The following is a 20,742-nucleotide window of genomic DNA, read 5'->3' as shown; positions in this document are numbered from 1 at the left end:
TATCTTGAAGTGTATTTATTTCATTTCCCCATAGCATCTTACGTTTTACTCAACTGGTGTTTCTTTATTGCCTTTCAGCTCAGACCACTTCCTGCTATTAAAGGAGGTAACAGAAAATTCCTGGTCAAAACTAAGGTTGCGCCAGGGTCTAGTTCCAGGCTCCTGTCCCGAGTCCTTACAAGCACTTCTGAACCCACTACTTCCACTCCCACCACCACACGACCTTCCACCACAGCAAGGGTGACCACAGCCTGGGCAGCAAGGAGGGGCAGCATGTCCTCTGCGGCCCGGCTCTTTGACCTGTCCTGTGACGAGGCCGTGTGCTCTGCGGACAGCTTCTGCATCAACGACTACGACCGGGGTGGCTCCCGCTGCCACTGCAACCTGGGGAAAGGAGGAGAGACCTGTGCGGAAGGTAAGGTGTCCGTGTACCTGCTGCTGCTGGCCCCTCTTTGAGGCAAGGAGCAGCTTTCCAATGAACCTACCAAAGTGCACTTTGGAAGCAGCCAGCTGGGCCTAATGGATCCCTGAGGATAGCAGCAACTTCCACATCCCTTTTCAGACATCATCCCCTTTCTTCTTTTTCCTTGGTTAGGTGGGAAAAAGTTATTCTTTAATAAAGCTGAATGCAGAATCTGTCTGAAGATGCTTAGGGGAGGTTAATCCTCCTTTCCCCACCTAAAAGTGAGGGGGTGATGAAGCCACATATGTTGGTAGTCATCTGGGTGTCACAAGGTCCATCGTGGCATTCACAGCTTCCAACAGAGACATTCCACCCTTCTTTGACACTTGCCTTTTGTCACCAGCTGGAGCCCTGAACCACCTTATTCCCAATGTGGTCTGTTGGGTGATGCTGGTCCTGCAGCAGTGATGTGAGCCAGAGCTCCCATTATAAAATTACCACCAGAGGAGGTTTTCCACATTGTGTACAGTGCAAAAGTGCTGGAGTGGTAAACCCAGCACTCATGTCAGGCAGACAGGGGAAAGAGAGGAATAAAACCCTCTTCCCAGTTCAGAAAGCATGACCTGCAGTCTGGGTGCATTTGTCCCAGTCAGGATTTGCCATCCCTCCTCTTACCTTCTTTTAAGGCAGTTGAGCCAGGACAAGAGTTTACTGAGCTGAAGGAGACCATCCTGCTTCTTCCCTCATTGCCTTTTTCTTCTCTCCCTCTGGAAACCTAAACTTGCTCTTCAGCAGGGTTAAAACTGAGCAGATCACCTCGTAAGCCAGTCCAGCTCCCTCACCATGCCGTAAGCACATTACACTTTTTCCCTCCAAAGTAATTTTTCTTCTGGTTTGGCAACCAAGGGGTCAGATGAATGCCAGAGCACATGCAGAGAAAGTGTCCTCTTGGTTACAGTGGTGCTATTCCTCCAGCCGAAAAAGAGCTGATCTATCTGTCCCTCTGCCTGCTGATTTGGTTTGCCAAGACCCTGACACACAGCAGAGCACCAGGGACACATGTGTCTTCAGCAGGGTGATGTTAGACCTTCGTGATGCACAGTGTCATGCATCAGGGATACAGATACTGAGGGTGTTTTTATCTTCTTCAAACTGAAATACTGTAACAAAGAGATCTCATTCTGAAAACAATCTGTTGTGACTCAGCGGCATGAAACAGCTGCAGATGTGATTTTAGGCCTTGATCAAGTATGAAGAGTTGAGGATTTATTTGAACTGACATAGCTGTATACAACTAGCAGAGCGGGTTTGTTAACATCAGTCCAAACCCACCATTTTTCACTGGGGAGTGTGTTATTACTTAGTAAGTGGTAGCACCATGGGTCAGTATTCCTTTGTACTGAATTTCTCTTCAGCAACCAGTATTGCTAAATAGTATATTAATCTGAATGGAAACAGACTTCTCTTCACAATCAACAGCTGCATAGCACTGATCCAGGCAGTTCTGCTTGTGATCAGGGCTTGCTCTCTGCTGATGTTGCATTCAGGTTTATAGCACTGGTCCTCTTTACCTCAGCCTAAAATGTATGCCTTGCAAACAAAAAAGCTGAGAGAACTGTATCCAGATGCAAATATGTAAGAAAAACACAGTATTCAAATAGCTAAGAGGAATAGGACTCCTCATTAGACTTAAATCCACTGCAAAAATAAGAATTCAGGCCTGAAACTGTGTCTGTCTTCTGTGCTTCTTAGGGAAATTAGTTGCAAAGGGAGCAGTAAGACATGTCTGATTTTGACTGTCTCTCAGGGTTGGGGTCTAACACAAGATAATGAAAGGTGAGGATTGATAATGCCAGTGGACAAGACCATTTAGAAGAGTAACCAGGGATGGATAGATTCCTGCAGGGACCCTCGTTTCACCATCACTTCCTTCAGCCTCTGCCCTGAGCAAACTTGAGGGAAGTGCTGGAAGCTGCTGGGCTGTTATGAGACATGCAGTGATTCTCCAGATGCTCGATGCAGCAGCTATGGAGCAGCAGTGACTAATGCAGCCGAGAGTCTGGACGTACTTCCGGCATATGTTTTTGTAATCCTGCAAAACAGAAAATTACTTTGTTCTCTCTTTGTTAAATGAATTCTTAAAAGAAGATAAATACAAAATTGATGGGTTCTGTCTTCTGTAACAAGGATGAAAATCTGGAGAAATTTCATCTGAAGCCTGTGATTAAACTGTTGAGCAGTATTTGGCCCTCAGTATCCTGTTTCTTTCCAAGTTCACCAGGTCCTTGGGAATGAAGGAATTAGTTGTGAAAAGTGGTGGGAAGACAAGGCAAGAGGTTAACTGATTGTTGACTGCTGATGACTAATGGTCTCTGGAGGAACTCTTCCTTTCATTTCCACCTGGTGTTATCTAGTACTAAATGCATATATCGATTTTTATATGGAAGAAAGCTGCTAAATAACAGGTTTCTCTTTGCTTTTCAGACATCAGCATCCAGTATCCTCAGTTCTCTGGCTACTCATATATCACCTTTGAACCACTGAAAAAATCCTACCAGACATTTCAAATTACCCTTGAGTTCAGGGTAAGTTTGAGCAATACCTAGCTCACATAGGAGTTTTAAATTTTATTTGCTTATTCTGATGCAGCAGACAATAGCAAAATAACAGCTTCAGTATAGCTTGTAATGTAATTGTGCTGGACCTGTACATAACCTTCATCTGTAAAGATCTAGCTTAACCTTCAGTGAATGTAAATGAAATTTGTAAGCAGCTAAAATGTTTGCATCCATTATTGGTAGGCACTGCATGAGAGAATCCCTGGGACTAGTAATACTGGTATTGCAGACTAGCAGCAATGTATATTGGCAAGGTTATAGTCATATGAAAGAGCTATAGGCTGAAGTGCACTCATAATTTTTGTGAATTCGAAGTTTGGAAGTGGCATGTGGTATCTTCACATATAAGAAACTATGATCCTGTCATACAGAGCAAAACACTGTGTCCTGCATTTAGAGTTCCTCTTCCAGCCTGCAGGATTTAAGTGGACATTATTTTCCACCTCTGAAGTTTGGTCCACCAGCTATTAATACATTCAGGATACTGTGCTGCTTACAATACAGGTCCAAAGTCCCATGCTGGCTTGGGTTAATATTGTCTGCTTAGGGACAGAACTGCTAGGGCTGCCTGTAGGGAGGGCGGCCAAGCTCTTGGATACACCCCTACTCCCACATGAAAGCAGACTCACCAGCTTCACAGCCTGGGTGTGAGACTGTCACTAGAGCAGCAGCAGGCTGTTGCCTTATGTGGTGATGTAATACTCCTCTGGCAATTTGTCACTTCAAAATGCGGAATGGCTGCAAAAAGCCACTGTGTCAGCTGTTATGCTGTTGGGACATATGGAGAAATGCTGCCAGCATGGGTTGTTCGTCTTGAAGAGTGTCAGGCTCACAGAGCACGTAAAGTAGGGTGTATGTATTCATGTTCAGTAAGGCTAATGTGTCTACACTTTAAAGGCTTGCTAGGACACTCTTCGTAGACCTTGTGCTCAGAAATCTCACATGGGACACGTGTGACAGTATTTGGTACTTTTAGGCTTTTTTTCAGGTCTGATAGTATCATACTGTAAGTAGATGGTCATAAACCACTTAAGGAAGTGATTTTCTAGATTCTTCAAATGCAGGATTCAAAATTGATCAACCAGTTCCTAATTCTGCAAGTTAAAAGTTAGATCTGAGAAATGCTGACCCTTTCTAGAGAAAAGTTCCCCACTGCTGCTTGCTTTTATCTGTTACTGTGAGGCTTAGACTTTGATTTTTCGTGTTGATACAATGATTGCAGGCTGAATCAGAAGATGGTTTGCTGCTGTACTGTGGAGAAAATGAACATGGTCGGGGTGATTTTATGTCACTGGCAATCATCCGACGTAGCCTTCAGTTCAGGTAAAACTTCCATCCTGAATCTTTCTCCTGGGTCTTCTATATGTGATGAATATCTACAGTGTCTTTGACTTCTGCACCATGCAGTGCACCAAATGGACAATCTAATTTAAGAGTTCTTTCATACTTTTTTCTCTCATCCTTCTTTAGTGTGTGAACTTGTGCCCTGTTAAACTCTTTTATTCAGACCTCAGTGTGAAGGCAAAATGATCCGTTTTCTTCAAGACATTAGTCTGGGACTCACTGCTATGTTATCAGAATTCCCAGTGAGCCCCTGTATTTGCTGAGATGATGGTGCATCGAGGGGTGCATAGTCAATGTTTATGTTTTGCAGCAAAAGACTCGCAGATAATGTAAGAAGATAAAGCATTTAATGCCAGAAAGGGACCAGGAACTTCATCTTATAACTCTTGTTTAGATGAGAGTTGCAGGTTTCTTAAGTGAAGAAGAGGGTTTCTTGCAGTCTGATGGATATGAAACATGTGAAGGAGTATCTCCAGGATTTCCTTACTTGGGAGAGTGAACGCTTTGAAAGTGAGGAATAACAAAGTGGGTGATGTGCCTTAGGTAGTGTTTCTCTTCACCTGTGCTGCATGGCAAACAGGCAAAATGGCATATTTTGTGCGCAATCAGCTCCACAGAGACTCTCCTGGAGGTCTTCTTGCCAATGAGTACTGAGTTTCAAATACAGTACCTGAGTTAGTAATGTAGCACTGCCTTTCACCAGGTAGCTAGAAAAATTCCCAGGAGAAATTACTGTGATAGCAGGAACTTAGATTGTAATACCCTCCATCTTGAAACAGTTTCAGCTATTGGCAAACTTGCAATGCAGTTGGTATGGCCAGAGAATGCAAAATCTTCTCCACAGTAGGAAGACAGATGATAAAGTTTGAAACTTAGAACAGATATACTAGACCTGCTGTCTAATTTTCCTGTGCTTATATGCAGTGTGGAACAGATAGGTTCTCAAGTCCAAAACGAATATTTGGAGTCTAAAAATTACTTTTGGTTATTTGATTATTGTGAGATTGTCACCTTGTCCTCTCTATCTCCTGCTCCCAGGTTCAACTGTGGCACTGGAGTGGGAGTCATAACGAGTGAAAACAAAATCAAGCTGGGGAACTGGCACAGTGTCACCTTGTTCAGAGATGGGGTGAATGGCTGGCTCAGGATGGACAGCAATGCTCCCGTGACAGGAAAATCTCAGGTTGGTAATCCTGCCCCTGCAGCTCAACCTTGGGCTCTCTCAAAGTTACGATGCCAATTTTTTTCTTGCTACCAGAAGTCTGATTAGATTTTAAAAGTGCATTTTTATTTATCAGTGTCGGGACATTTAGTGAACTAGTACCAGTGTACAGATTACTCTTCCAAATATGTGGTCTAGAAATTACAGAGATAAATATCCCTGAATCACATCACAGTTTTCCTGTTGTCCTTCATGATTCCTCTGCCACTTGTCTGCTACTCTTTGCTAGTCTCACATACAGGCTGCTGCTAGAAGTTTAGCAGATTGTTCAGCTGCTGTCCCTGATTGCTTTCTTTTTTAGTCTCAGAGATGTGCTCTTATTCAGACATAAAAATTAGATCCATATGGGCATGCAAGTATATATATTTCTATATAATATGCATATAGCCACACAAGGTTTGTATGCGTAAGTGTTATTAGGTGCATATCCTGGACACAGATTTAAGCAGAGTAATGGAAATAGACATTCTGTCCTGACTTATGTTAGCACCAGCAAGTTCATACAAGGCTTACAGGGTAAAATATAATAGAGGAAGATGCCTTGACTTGCTCATCTATGGCCAGAAAACAGAAATGAAATTAAGGCACTGGAAGAAAGGGTAGTTTCAAATTGTTTCAGATGCCTTTCCTTTGATGGCCACTATTAGCATGCCATTCCTAGCCCTGAAAAAAATCAGCTTCAGACATCTTATTACTTTACACTTTCATGTGCAAGCACTGAAGGGAAAAAAATTGCAGTGCATTGAGTTCTCATCAACTGGAAATGACAGAGAAAAGAATTTCAGTGTCTGTTGTGTTGCTCTCTGTTCTCAATGCTATGAGGCCACACAAAGGGCAAATGTGAATCAGGAGATTTGTGTACAGTTTCTACAGTGCACTGTGCAAGTGAACATCTGCAGGTACAATGACTTCAGCTTATTTAGCCAGGTAGACATAGGCTATGGTGATATATTTTATTGCTTTAAACACTATGGGGGCAGGGCAGGGGTGAAAAATCCAGAAAGCCTTTAGACTAAAGGTCAGTGCTGTTTTGAAGGAACCGCTGGGGAGGAGACAAAATATAAATCTTGATCAATTTGTGAAAGAAACTGTGACTACATTGTCCACAACAGCATAGGGTTTGATTCAATGATCCAAACATGTTCTGTTGCTTTTGGATGTTTTTTGTTCTTTCCTGTACACTGTAGCAGTACTAGTAAACTTTATGTGTACATTTCTGTAGGGTTGTTAATGCCCCCCCCAAAAAGGTGGGCAGTAAATTTAGCACTAACAAAGTGAGCAGAACCCTTCTCAAGTGGTAATTTTATTGTCTTTTGCCTTTACTTTTTTTTTTTTTTACTCTTGTTTTTTTGTCATTTCATTATTATTCAGTGGTAAACACTTGCTGGTTTCTGTCCAAAAGGTAACATCACATTGGTCTCTGAGGGCTTAATGTTTAGAAGACAAACAATTTTGGCAAAATTAAAGGAAGAAATTGCAGCAAAAGACGTATCACAATCTGTCCTCAAAACATAGTGATTTTTAAGTTAGTTATTGTGCTTGTAGTAGTCTGTGTTATCATGATGGATACGGGTGCAAAAAATTTCATTTAAAATGGTAGACTGATTTGAGGAATGACTTACAGAGAGGAATAACCAATGAGCAATCCACTTATTCCCTGACGCAATTTTTTGTGGAAGAAAAAAATATTGATTGTAACTGCTGTGGCTTAATAAGTTATCCTGTGTTACATCTGTTATATAAAGTGTTGTGCTCTGTTTTCTCTGCAGGGCCAATACAGTAAAATTACGTTTCAGACTCCCTTCTACGTTGGTGGTGCTCCCAGCGTGTACTGGCTGGTCAGGGCCACAGGCACCAACCGTGGGTTTCAAGGCTGCGTCCAGTCACTCAGCATCAACGGAAAGATAATTGACATGAGACCCTGGCCATTAGGGAAAGCTCTCAGTGGTGCTGATGTTGGTAAGTGTAGTGGTATGGGGGTCTTTAATCAGCGATTAACCAGGGATTACTTTTTATCCTGTTGAAACAATGGTCCAAGTTTGAAAGCTGTAAGGTGCGGTCTCTGCTTTTCGCCTGGTTTTATTCTGTGCACATTGCTTTTGCTGTGTCTGTAGTAGAATCAGTTTAGTAGAAGCAGTTTATCACGCTGCACAAGTAAATCTTTAGTGGACACAGTTATTGTGCATAATAAATAGTAAAACTATATCTCGTGAGCAAACAGTGAGCTCCATGCTGCTGATACTATGTCTGCACCAACTGCCAGCATCTTTCAGGACGCCTCTTCATGCTCCTGACTAACATGGTCACGTCATCAGAAATCAATAGCATGCATGCTGAGTTTGTATTTGAAACCATATGGATCTGACAAAATGTGTTTTGCCTAAAGATACCATTGCACTTGTCCAAAACAGGACATGGATATCTCAGACCCACAGCAGCGCTGTGGCTGTTACAGAGGGCTTTTCCCCATTAAACACCATCAATACTGAAGCAAATAGGCTTTCCCGACTACCATCCACTGTTTTACTTTCCAGAGTCATGGTATGATTTAAAAATAGCTTGGAATAAAGACTTTCAGCAGCTTTGTGAAGTGGTGCTATGGCATTATCTCCCCTTCACAGATTAAAAGATGAAGAACTAGGGAAGCTAATTGACTAGTCCTGTCTTACTTACTCATCTATTTCATCCCCAGAATGGGAACTTAAAAAAACCACAGGACAACAAAATCCTTGCTTTAATGACCTCCCAGTCTAAACAGTTTAAGAGTAAAGCCAAGTCAGAAAGCAAGTGGTAAAGACAAGAAATACATCCCATATCACTGAACATTCTGTGTCATGCTTCAGCCACAAAGTCGTCTTTCTTCTCTTCTTAGCTGTGCATTTGGCATCTCAAGAAGGAAGTGATTAATGAGAAACTTCTTAACAATTGCTCTGTATTCTCTAGATACCATGACCAAACTTCTGTGCAATATAGGGGGAGAACAGAGTGGCCCAAGAAACAGTTGCTGAAAAGAGTAAGACTTTGGAAGCAGATTGTAATTTCACAATAGAGTGAAAATCTATGGACTTTAGATAAATGAAAGCCCTGCTGAAGTTCCCTGAGTCCTAATCTCTATGGCATTTTGGCCTGCAACTAACTTCATTCCCATCCATGAATGCTCCACATACTACTACCTTAACAATCAACATCAGTGAAAATAAATACATTGTTCTGCCATGTGTGACTCGAAACTCAGTGATATAGCCTTACTGTCCTTATGTGCCAGCACAAATTCATATGAAACTGTACCAGAAGAGACTTGAAAACAATATGTCATGTAAGTTAAATATCAAAACCTGCAAGTAAACTCTACGAGGTTTTGGGGATGACTTTTACTAGCCAGTTTTTGGTTTTTTTTGGTTTTCTTTCTGCTGGCACAGTGTATATAAATCAGGAGTGCTGTGGTACATGGATCACAGAATTTAGGGTGGGGAGGAGAGGGGTCCATCCTGCCCCTGTGCTGCCTCTGCTGGCTACAGCAGAAGTCCCACTGTGAGCTAAGAGGCTGGCAGGGGAGGCAGGGCTGGTGGTTCAGAGCAGGCACAGCAGGATCCTGGACTCCTGCCTCAGCTTCTCTCCTCGGTCATCTGCCATTGCAGCCAAACATATGCAGCCATCAGACTCGTGATTTGCCTCTTCAGTGCAGTCACGTGTGCTGGCCAAAGGTTGTGGTGATAAGTCACTGATATAATGGGAGAGCTGCCTGTCCTTAGAAACCAAGACTGCTCGAGTTCAAGCTGTGTCGTATACCAGTAACCCTGTGACTTGTCCTATTACTGTTATCTTCCTTGTCCTTTTCTGTTTCTCAAGGACTTTAACTTTGCTCTGTTTGAACATACTGCCAACACTGATTAACAGTTCAGCAGGTGCAGCAAAGAACAGCATTGTCTTAGTTTTCTGCTTGTGTCTTATACATCGAGATCCTTGTTTACACATACATCTTGGCTCTGCTTCCTTGTCTATATAACGGAGCCAGTCCTAATCACTTCTGTTAGTGTCACAATAATTGATGAATATGCGAGGGATCTGAGACAAGATAGCTGTCCTGCTTTGGTTCCCTTGTGGCCATTGCAATGCAGACCAGAAGGGAGAAACATAGGTCAGTGAGCACTGTGAGCATCCCTGCTCCCATGTGTGGGCAGGGGCAGACATACTTGTCTCCTTGCACAGAGAAGGAACATTTGTTTTCCTCACAGGCAACTTGTGTATTTGGTTTGTGCTCCTCAAGTTAGCCCTGGAGCCCTGTGTCACGACTGCTGTACACAGACAGACTTTCCCTCCATACAATGAAAAATGAGCTGGCGGGAGATTTTTAGATGTGCAATACGAGACAAGTCTGGTCTGGCTGGGAGTTGTAACAGATGACCTGAGAGCTGTTACTGCCTCTGTCTTGAGTCAGTGAGAAAAGGTTATTTTCCACTGCTGACAGCAGAATGATCAGGGTGAACTAGCACATCAGCCATTGGCATCTGCATGCTTGTCTGTGGTTTTCTTTCTGGCTATGTGATGGGAATTCAAATTCTAAAGCAGGGGCTGTACTTACACCAGTGCCTTATTGAAGATGTGTAAAATCCTGGTCTGAAAACCATCCTTACAATCAGAATGCTATATTAAAAAAAAAACAAAAACAAACCAAACCACAAATACTGCAACAGTTTTGCAAGACTTCTCTCAGTCATCTCAGATGACAAAAGTGTTCCCCAGTGTCTGTTTTCAGAGCTGCCTCATTAAACTTTTATCGTGTCAGAGATGATACTTCAATGTGCCTCAAAAAAGTGTTTATTTCTTAGTTTACCCCTCTGAATGTGTGCTTTCATTTTTACACCACAGAAATCTTACTTGAGTTTTCTTAATGTATATGATCAGTTTTTTATTTATTGACAAGGAGAGAGTTATTTGATCAGAAACTAAAATAAAGGAGAAAGCAAACAAAATCAACAAGAACTTTAATCAGTTGTACATTTGACTGTTGTATAATCTGACTTATAGATATCAGTTTTAAGAAGAAAATGAGTAAGTTATTTGCTCTACAACAATTTCAGCATAATTCCAGCAAGAAGGCTTCTTAAAAAGCCCATAAAAACCCATATGCTGTTTATGTGGATCCTTTTTAGTTCAGACAAGAGGGTTGCCAACCTCATTTTGGCTAATAAGATTAGCTGATCATGATTAACACCTTCCATGCTCAGCATGGCATGAATTCACAGTGAACAAAGAAGCACTTAAAATAATTGAAATTAAACAAGTCACAGTGCTTGTAAACAATCTAGAGAATTTTTGTTTTATGAGAAAATAGATATGAAGAAGAGCAGAAGATAAGTAATTCAGGGAATGATTGAAATCTACATTTGCCATTGTTTTTTAGTAAGGGCTACTTTTTGTTATTTGTAAGGTCTTTTGGTGGTCTGGTATTAGGAAAAAAATACTAAAAGTCAAATTACCATGTCTTAACTGCACACCATTTGATAAAATAGGAAAGAATCCTGTCAGGAGAGCAAATTTCATTGGTTAGTAGCAATGTTCAACAGCTAAATTAATCTTCTCTGGCAAACTGTTCTGATAAATTGATGTTCTGACTCTGTGTTTAGGTGAGTGTAGCAGTGGCATCTGTGATGAGGCAGCCTGCATCAACAGTGGTACCTGTACTGCAAGTAAAGCAGATTCGTACATTTGCCTTTGCCCTCTTGGATTTAAAGGTCATCATTGTGAAGAAGGTGAGTGGGTGTTGGGATGCTTTTATTTCTTTCTACATGTTATTTAGTGTTCAATGTATTTTCCACATAGAGACATCTGAGGAGGTCTTGTGCTGTTATGCTGACAGAAGAGAGCACTTATTACTTCACTTGTTTAAAAGTCACACATTGAAACTCTTTCCTCACCCCTTTGGAGCTACATCCAGCTCCTACACAATCAGTGATTCTCAAACCTCTTTGCTTATTTAAACTAATGGTAATTAAGCATCTCAAACGTACTTTTCAAAAGCTGAAATAATAGTGGTAACTCCACAGCTTCCCATTAATTCTAAAAAAAATGCACATTTTCCTCCTAAAACAAGTGTCAGTTGTATATTCTGAAATGTAAAGGACACAATAGCAATTTCCTGCTAAAATCAGAGACATACAAATAAGTGAAATACATGCAGCATTATTTTCTATGTTGTAGAACTTTTCATGCCACCACCCATTATGTACTTCCTACTCTGAAAAACCTTATGGTGAGTCACTAAATAAAAGAAATGCAATGTTTCATAGTACTAATATATCCCTGGAAAAGGAGGGAAATAAGGAGTGTTGGCTAAGATAAAAAGTAATTTTTTGATTTCTGTGACAAAATTATCAGGTTGTTTTGCTAAATGTTAGCTTTTACTTAACAAAGGGAGCTGATACTGGTTGGTAAGTGCCAGTCTATTACAGCTGAGCCTCAAGTGATCTGCTTGTGATTTCTGGATTTCCAGCACTCACCTTGACCATACCTCAGTTCAACGAGTCCTTAAGATCATTTGCTAGCACACCCTGGCCCTTGGAACCACAGAATTACCTTTCCTTCATGGAGTTTGAACTGACGTTTCGTCCAGATTTAGAGACTGGTGTCCTTTTGTACAGCTACGACACAGACAGCAAGGACTTCCTCTCCATTAACATGGTGGCTGGTTATGTGGAGTTCAGATTCGACTGTGGCTCAGGAACAGCTGTTATCAGGTAAATGGTATTGCTAATGTTTCCTTTCCAACAGTGCTATGGTGCTAATCCAGGAGAGGAGTGGGCTGGAAGGAGTAACAGCCTGTGATTAGGTGTGCAAGCCAACTGGTCTCTAGTGCCTGACTCTAAGGAAGCACAGAGGCACTAAAACTGTATTCAGGGGGACAGGGTTTTCTTCCTACAGTGGTTTATGTTTCAAAGCTTTATTATCAGTGCCACCATCTTACTGTAGATGTTACTTTTGTGTCCATATGGTATTGCAGAAATTCCATTCTTGCTTCCATGACACTGTACCTTGGCTAACCGGGGGATTTTATGAATATATTTTCTACCACAGGATTTCACAATATTGAGACTTTTGTGAGCATCCTCTACCCTGATTTTCAGTTTTAGGCAGTAAGTGGCAGGTCAAGGTGACACAAGAAGGTATACCACCAGCTTTCTACACTTCTTCATAGTGCTGGTTTTTGGGAACCTGAGGCTAGGTTCCAATTTATATGAAGTAAACTGTCTAAGAGATGTGGTTTAAAATTAGTCCCCCAGGTTCCCAGGTAAAGACAGACCTTTTGAGAATGATTCATTGCATTCCAAAATTAATGTCTAGGATAGAAGCAATGAAATGCCTAAAAAGGGGCTTCTCTCCCTCTCTATGCAACTGAGTGCCCAGTTTCCAGGCAGCTGTTTCTGGGCTTTCTGAAAAGGCGATATGGGCTGAAGAGACACACTCAGTATGTTGAATATGGTCCAGCAGGCTGCCAGTTTGACCTGGCTGACCTTATATTTAGAAATAATCTATATAAAGCTTATGGAAAATGTGTACACTGCCTGCAACTCTTGCATACCGATGATTCCTGTGGATGGACATCAGGAATTTTGACTCTGCTGTGATTAGGAGAAATGTACTAATTTTACACTGAATGAGTACTCAAGCAAACAAACACATTCAGATGACAAAATAGGAGATGAAATTTCAAGGGAGGCAAATGCAAAATAATGCACAAGCCTAACAATGCACAGCTGTGGAAAAACAGTTAGTGTTGTCAGACAGATCCTGAAGTTGTCATGGATTGTTCTGTGAAAGCAACAGCTAACTGCTCAGAGGCAAGTACAGAAATGTAAGTACAATGCAGAGAATTACTAGGAATGGAATAAGGAACAATGCCTCTGCTAAAACCCACAATGCACCCTGTCCTGAAAACTTGCTGCTATTTTGGTCAGTTCATTTCAGAAGAAATTAGCAAAATTAAAAAAGGAGTGTAGAGTTGATATCTAGGGGAGGGAACAAAACAGCTTCTACAAATACAACAGTACCTTTCAACCTGGGAAAGAAAGAGTGTGGTGGAGGTATGATGAAGGTTTTAAAATTGTGAATGACATGGAGATGAATGATTATTCTGGGGGTTTTTTCAGTGCAAGAATCAGAAGGACTTTTGTTGTTTTTTTTGTTGTTTGGGTTTTTTTGTTTGTTTGTTTGTGGGTTTTTTTTGTTTGGTTTTTGCTGTTGTTGTTGTTGTTGTTGTTGTTGTTGTTTCAGACAGAGCATAAATAAGTTGTAGAAACTAATTGTCACAGCATGCTATAGATGCCAGAACTATAAATAGGTTAAAAAAAAATTAGACAGATTTGAAGAAAGCTCCATTGAGAGAGATCAAACACAATTGTACGGATGCAGTCTCTGACTCAGGAAATTGCTAAATGACAAGTTGCCAGAAGCCAGGATGATATATCAAGGGAAGAATCACTCCATACTTGCCCTGTTCCATTCTTCTGCTGAAAAGGGGCAGAAACAGCTAATTTTGGAGACCTTTGCTCCAACCCAGAATAGCCTTGCTTACAAAAGCCTTCAATCTTTACTGATTACAGTAATCTAATTCCTGTTACTGGCAACTATAACACATTGAAGTAAATTCTTTTTTTTTTTTTTCTCCAAGAATATTGTAGCACTTCAGAACACTATGGGCTAAAGTTTTACTGAGATGTAGGCTTTTAAAATGTGTCAAAAGCCACAGCCAGATGCCTGGGAGTCGACACTGCCCCTTTCTGTTGGAAAGCTGAAGAGCAAGCTGGATGCCAGCTAGCACCTGAATTGGAGAAATTGAGTGTGATGTATTGGGGAATAAGCGTGTGGTGAGATAGCTGGGTAATGGAGACTCATGAGACAATTGGACTTCATTGAGAGTTGTCAGGTTGTCCTATTCAGCTCCTTTTTCTAGATTACATGTGCAACTTAACACCCTGTCATCAGCTCTGTCAGTGATTGAATAATATAAATAGATTCCCTGTTTTTCATGCTGGCTTGGTCAACATCCACTTAAAAATCTGTCCTGATCTTCATCATAGGCATCTTCATGCCTACTCTTTGTCTTTAATGGGGCTATAGCTCTGAGCAACCTGACTACCTCTTTCATAGAATCATCAGGCTGTTAGATATTATAATATATTCAGAACACAGCTATGATGTCTTTTTAATTTGAATGAGGCAAGCTTATTTATGTATGTCAGCAGCAGCAGTAGGAAAGCTGATGCTGGTGAAGCTTGTGTTTTTCGTGTTTCCCACAGTGGAAGCAGCACAGTGTGCACAAGGGGCTCGACACAGAGAAGGGATGCTGAAAGGGTGGATGGATGCAGCAGCTGAACTATTTTTTGAGATATCTAAGAAGAGAAATTGTTGTCCCTTGGGATTTCCCTTGTCCAGGCATGCACAGGATCAGGATCTTCATGATTTGGTGTATTTTTTAAGGTTCAGTTTACATGGAGAAAAGTAACCTTACATCACGTAAAGAGCAGGAGTGTTCAAATGCCTGAAGAAAGTTTGGTTTCAAAAGGCCCGTGATTCCAAGAAACAGCTTGCAGCTCTGAAGTGATGACTCTGCAAGGCTCAATCATTCCCAATTCTAATTAAATCTAGCAGAGCAGGAAGGTTAGCATTATGATGTTCTAATCAGAAGAGATAATGTTTGTATTGCCACTTACTAGGTGGCCAAACCTATCTGGTCCCTTTGTATGTATACATTGACTTCATCAGGGAGATTAAATTCTGTTAGCTATTGATTTACCCAAGGTAGTTAAACCCTAAATGGTGCTACCTAAAAAGAAGAAGAAGAAGTAACTGGCATTGCTTGATGGTATTTTATTATGGAGCTTTTTTGAACCTAGTGTCATTCAGAAGTGACAAGTAATATTTCCAGCATTGTCCAAATAGACAAAAACAGGCTTTGAGAAAATTGAGACATTCAAAATAGGTGCCACAGAAAGATTTCAAAACTCATGTTGATTGTTACGAAAAAAAATTAAATTTTTATTTTCACATTTTCACAGTGATATGCCTTTTTGAATCAGCATTTGAATCTAACTAGTTGACTAACTATTTAAAATCACATTTTTTTTTCAATTTCCTCTATTTTGAAATATTTTTTGTTTTATTTTTTAAATGTAAGTAGCCTGAAAATACCAACCATTATTTCACCCCCCAGAATTCTGTGTTTTTTCACTGGAAGCTAGAAAGTCTTCAGGAGTCCTAGATAGCACGATTTCTGGTTTTTTCCAGCTTGACTAGAGAATCAAACACAGGTTTTCATGGCTTCTGAAGGAATCCTGCAAGATCTCATTTAGACATAAAATGCTTTAACCAGTGTAGGAAAATGGCATTTGAAAACAAGGTACAAAGATCTGTGAAACTTGTGAAGTGGAATGTGGTTTTGTCCTTCAAACAGGCTGCTGTTCATATCAGTGTTGAACTAGTAGCTGAAGAGTTTAAAAATGCCTCCTTTGAGAGTGGTGAATACTTTGCACAACTGGAGATTATTGTTTCTAGCCAAGATCTCATCACATCGGGATTGTATTTTAGTTACTTCCCTTTAATGTACAGCATCCGGGCTGCACATGTGTGTGTGTATAGATGTCACTGTAACAGGATGCATAAATAGACATGATAAGCCAACACAAAGTAGCTCTGTTTTAAAAGAGGATGAAGGATGTGGGACTGGACCAACCATTTAGTGGAAGCTTTTAGTGAAATGAGGATGTACAGCTGAGACGAAAATTTGTCTTTACTCATTGTAAATGACTGAACAGAAAAATTAGCTTAGGGGTAGCTAAAACACAGGCTGATGATAGAAGCATTTAATTTATAAATAAAACTAGAGTGCTTTGCTGTAGGAACATGACCTTTGCTTATGGGGCTCATAAAATTGTTACATCCTTATAAGGTAAGAATCACAGTAGTTTGTAGTTATTTTTTATTTAGCAAATCATACCAGAGGACTTGACTTTTTAACATCACAGCATATCAGAAAGGCAAAGTGTTACATACCTGAAAGTTTTCTTCCCCTTGAAACAGGAGTGAAGAACCTGTCAGTCTGGGTCAGTGGCATGAGCTGCGAGTGTCTCGCACAGCGAAGAATGGTATCCTGCAAGTGGACAAGCAAAAGCCAGTGGAAGGGATGGCAGAGGTGAGCATATGACGTGACTTGTCTTGAATGCAGCTGTTAGACTGTAGAAGTGATTGCATAGTGAACTAGTCAGTCTGTTCTCAAAGCTATTGCAAGCTTAAGAAAGTATACGCATTAGGGAAACGTTTTCTTAAGATCAAAGTTGGACATTTGTGTGTAAAGTCTTCCCTCAGATGACAAGAAAGCAGATGAAATCCCTACCTGCTCTTAACACGTAACGACTCACATTTTTGTGTCTGGTTCGTATTCTTGAGGTTCTTTTCTTGGTAATTACTTACTTGTGGCTGAGTCTGTTGAATAGTATGTGCTGTACAAAAATTGTCATTTTGAGAAGAATTATGCTCAAAAGTATGTGCCCAAAGTCCTTTTCTTTAGCTGTCTCTGAATATTGTCCTGGAAAGATAGGCCAAAAGACAATTGTTTCTTGTCTTCTTGCAAAAGTAATTTGCAGGGCAGAGTAAGGGCTGAAATATTCAGGCAGTTGATAACTTACATTTTGTTCTTCACTCATCAAAAGATTATAGTGAGTCAAGTTCCTAATAAAGTGAAATTGTGCTTTTACCAAGTGGAATATTCCCTCTAAGCACTCAAATGCAAGCACAGAGGTATTTTCTTAATCTCAAGAACCTGAGGTTAGAACTGCTTAGAGAATGTCCTTTTATTCTTTCCTAGTGGACAGTGTGGACAGAAAACCAGATCTCATTAGCAGAATAATCAGCAGCTTTTTCAGTGAATGGGGAAGTTTACACTATTCTTGTTCAATTTAAGTAAATCAAACATTCAGTTGTCTGTCAAGAAACAAATTGAGTGAGGAACGTTCAATCGAGCAGTCAAGACTTCTTTAGATAGTTGGATTAAGATGAAGACTCCATTTTTTTTTCTCTTAACTGCTTCAGTGCAGCTGCAGGAGGAGGTTGGCTGGGAGCTGCCAACAAAGAAAGCACAGAAGCTTCTACAGGGCTGGAATTACAGTTATCCTCTCGTTAGCTGTTAAATGTCTTTCAGTTCAGTCCAGGACCCTGACTGTTCCCATCAGGTATCATGAGCAAGTGCTTCTGGTAACTAATGCAGACTGAATGTTTCTTTCATTTAGCCCCATATCTTGCTATAGATTATCTTTTTAGACATTGGAAACATTAAATGAGTCTCTGTTGCATGAACTTTGCTCCAATTTTAGCTGTATGAACCTCATTTTGGTTCTAGATTTGCACCGGTGTACCTCACGTCTTTGCAAATAAAGCTGGATGTGCAGTCAGAAACACGAGTCAGTCTCCTTTCTTTCTTCTTTCAGTGTTGCCATTTTGAAATACTTGAGATTTTCCAGCTACTTCTGATCAGGATAAAGCACAGTCAGTAGAGAGTGTCCTACAGTGTCTTTCTTGAGAGAATTGTACTAAAAAATGCAATGAACAGAAGTAAGGAAGCACTGCATTAAGCTATATAGCATCTAATGTAGGGCTATAACAACTAATGTAGACTAATCTGAAGATGCAAGCATGGTTCCAGCTACTCCAATAAAGTGTTATTCTATGTTTTTTGCAGGGGGCTTTTACACAGATTAAATGCAGCTCTGAAATATTTATTGGAGGAGTCCCTAATTATGATGATGTGAAGAAGAACTCTGGGATCCTCAGACCCTTCAGTGGGAGCATCCAAAAGGTATGTACCCAGTCAAACACACTGGGGGCATTTGTTTCCATCCCATCTGGTGCCCACTTTATGTGGAAACTTGCCCTTATATGACTGGCAATATTCAAAATAATCTAGGATTTCACCTCAGGAGCCCACAGCAAAGTTCTTAAGAGTTATTCCACAGTGAAAAGTCATTCAAACTTTATTAGCCAGTAATTATTACCACTACCAGGCTCCCTCTTTATTTCCATACTGTACTAATAAGTGAGCAGAAGCCATATGGGATTGAATTCAGAAGGATATACAAAGCTATGTGAAGATTAGCATTCTCAAACTTCCTTGTCACATTATATATAAATAAATAAATGAACTAAATGCTCAAATACTTCAGTATATGCACACTAAGACCACTAGATGCCTGACATAACCAGTACACTCATGAGTGAAAAAGAATCCTAGAATCCTAGAAAAGACCTTAAAGATATCCATTCCAAACTCCCTGCCTTAGTCATGGGCAGAGACACCTTCCTCTAGACCATGTTGCTCAGATCCCCATCCAGCCTGGCCTCGAACACTTCTAGCGATGGGACATCCACAGCTTCTCTGGGCAGCCTGTGCCAGTGACTCACCACCCTCACAGTGAATTTCTTCCTAATACCCAGTCTAAAGCTACTCTCTCTCAGTTTGAGGCCATCATCCCCTGTTATTTATATTTTTCATTTATCTTAACTCTAGCTTCTTCCAGGCAAGATGAGATACTGGAAAGCAATAGAAAAATGTGAAAAACAAGCTGTTCTGTTTAGTATTTCTGTTGTCAACACTCATCTTCTAGGGGGTTTCCTGATCTCAGAAGTGCTTTTCCTCATCAGTGCTCATCTGATTTTACTATCCTAGCTCACAGCTTGGCTACAAAGAACTCTGCCGGTGTTCAGACACAAGCCTAGTAAATCCCACACAATTTCTCCCCATACGGGGTTTACCCAAGGCTATGTCACACTACACATGAGAAATTAATCTTCAGTGGGGCAGGGTGAGCAACAGGATGAGCTGGACCTCTGCAACTGGAAAACATTACATTACGAGAAATTGGATTTGGGCCACGTTTTGAGAGTTACTTTTCTGTGATGTCTTCTAGAGAAGTCTTCAAACTAGCAGTACAATACTGTAAATTTTGGAGTTTTTACAATTTATTTTCCCACTTTTTTTAACACATAGATTGTCTTGAATGACCGGACAATTGATGTGAAACAGGATTTCACTTTTGGCATCAATCTAGCAAATGCTGCCCACCCTTGTGTGATCTCACCATGTGCAAATGGAGGCACCTGCGTTCCCAAGAAGGACAGCTATGAATGTGACTGTCCCCTGGGCTTTGATGGGCAACACTGCCAGAAAGGTAATGATGGCTGCATTTCAAACCAGAAATCTGGAGCTGATCACAAAAATAAGAAAGATTTAGCACCTACAACTGCTGTTGTACACATCCCTTGAAATAGAAAGCCTGGAGGCCAGAGCTCCCCTTGCATTTGTGCACTTTCCATGTACCCAGGGAAGAATCTGTTTTGTTGTTTAGGAACATGGTAACTGTTATCCCAGCACAGAGCTGTGATCCATAGATAGCAACCTGGTATCTGGTTGCTTCTGGTGGCCAGCTGCATAACCCCCCTAGTTATGCAGTGATACACAAAGGAGGAATTGCTGACAGCGTCCTCCATCCAGCAATTGTGTTACACCCTGAAGCACAAGTATCAATAACTCTTGTAATTGTACCTGTAATGCTGACAGCAAATGCTGTTCTCGTACAAAAAAAAAGGACTAGTGCTGTTTTAGACACTGACTAATGGTAATTTCACCATTTGCACAGACCGTACCTTGGTATGGCAGAAGAGACCACCAAGGAGGAAGACTCACCTACATGCCTATTACTCTTCTTTCCTCAGAGCCACTGGAATAGTTCAAACCTTAGGTTCAGAAAAGTGTTAAGATCCCATGAAAAGTGTTTCGAAAAATGTGCCTTGGGTATTCCACTAGATGGAGTTGTTTCCCTTCTCTCAGGCTTGATCTTGAAAAACTCCTAAGGAATGGTTTTGTAATAAAACAGTAAACTCAGTTCAAAAGAGCTGGCTGACATTATTGTCTTCACCCACTGCTTCATTTCTCACAGACCTAAACTTCAAAGTTAAAAGTAGTGGTTCTGGTAAAATTGTGGTGAATGGATTGGCCTTTTCTTCATAACAGGCAATATCTTAGAACAAAAGCATTTTATTAAGCTACAATGCAAGAAACCCCTTTGCTTACGTTGTTGTGGTCAAACTAATAGCCAAACCAACGTCAT

The 20,742-nt window shown here is 40.8% G+C and overlaps 1 protein-coding gene across 2 annotated transcripts in view; it reads left to right on the top strand.

Moving 5' to 3' along the window:
* Positions 1 to 20,742, top strand: part of EGFLAM (EGF like, fibronectin type III and laminin G domains) — a 70,935-nt gene that overhangs the window by 40,210 nt on the left and 9,983 nt on the right. For both annotated transcript variants that reach the window (XM_027878700.1, XM_027878701.1), the window contains exons 9-18: positions 79 to 415; positions 2,888 to 2,988; positions 4,244 to 4,344; positions 5,404 to 5,548; positions 7,357 to 7,546; positions 11,215 to 11,340; positions 12,081 to 12,324; positions 16,664 to 16,775; positions 18,318 to 18,434; positions 19,623 to 19,803. In XM_027878700.1, the coding sequence (XP_027734501.1) occupies positions 79 to 415; positions 2,888 to 2,988; positions 4,244 to 4,344; positions 5,404 to 5,548; positions 7,357 to 7,546; positions 11,215 to 11,340; positions 12,081 to 12,324; positions 16,664 to 16,775; positions 18,318 to 18,434; positions 19,623 to 19,803 (1,654 nt within the window). The remainder of the gene's footprint in view (positions 1 to 78; positions 416 to 2,887; positions 2,989 to 4,243; positions 4,345 to 5,403; positions 5,549 to 7,356; positions 7,547 to 11,214; positions 11,341 to 12,080; positions 12,325 to 16,663; positions 16,776 to 18,317; positions 18,435 to 19,622; positions 19,804 to 20,742) is intronic.

The sequence above is a fragment of the Empidonax traillii genome, unplaced genomic scaffold (assembly GCF_003031625.1).
Source record: "Empidonax traillii isolate 1590-97213 ecotype Southwest subspecies unplaced genomic scaffold, ASM303162v1 scaffold44:size1908036, whole genome shotgun sequence".
Lineage (NCBI taxonomy): Eukaryota > Metazoa > Chordata > Aves > Passeriformes > Tyrannidae > Empidonax > Empidonax traillii.
This window is presented reverse-complemented; position numbering and strand designations above follow the sequence as displayed.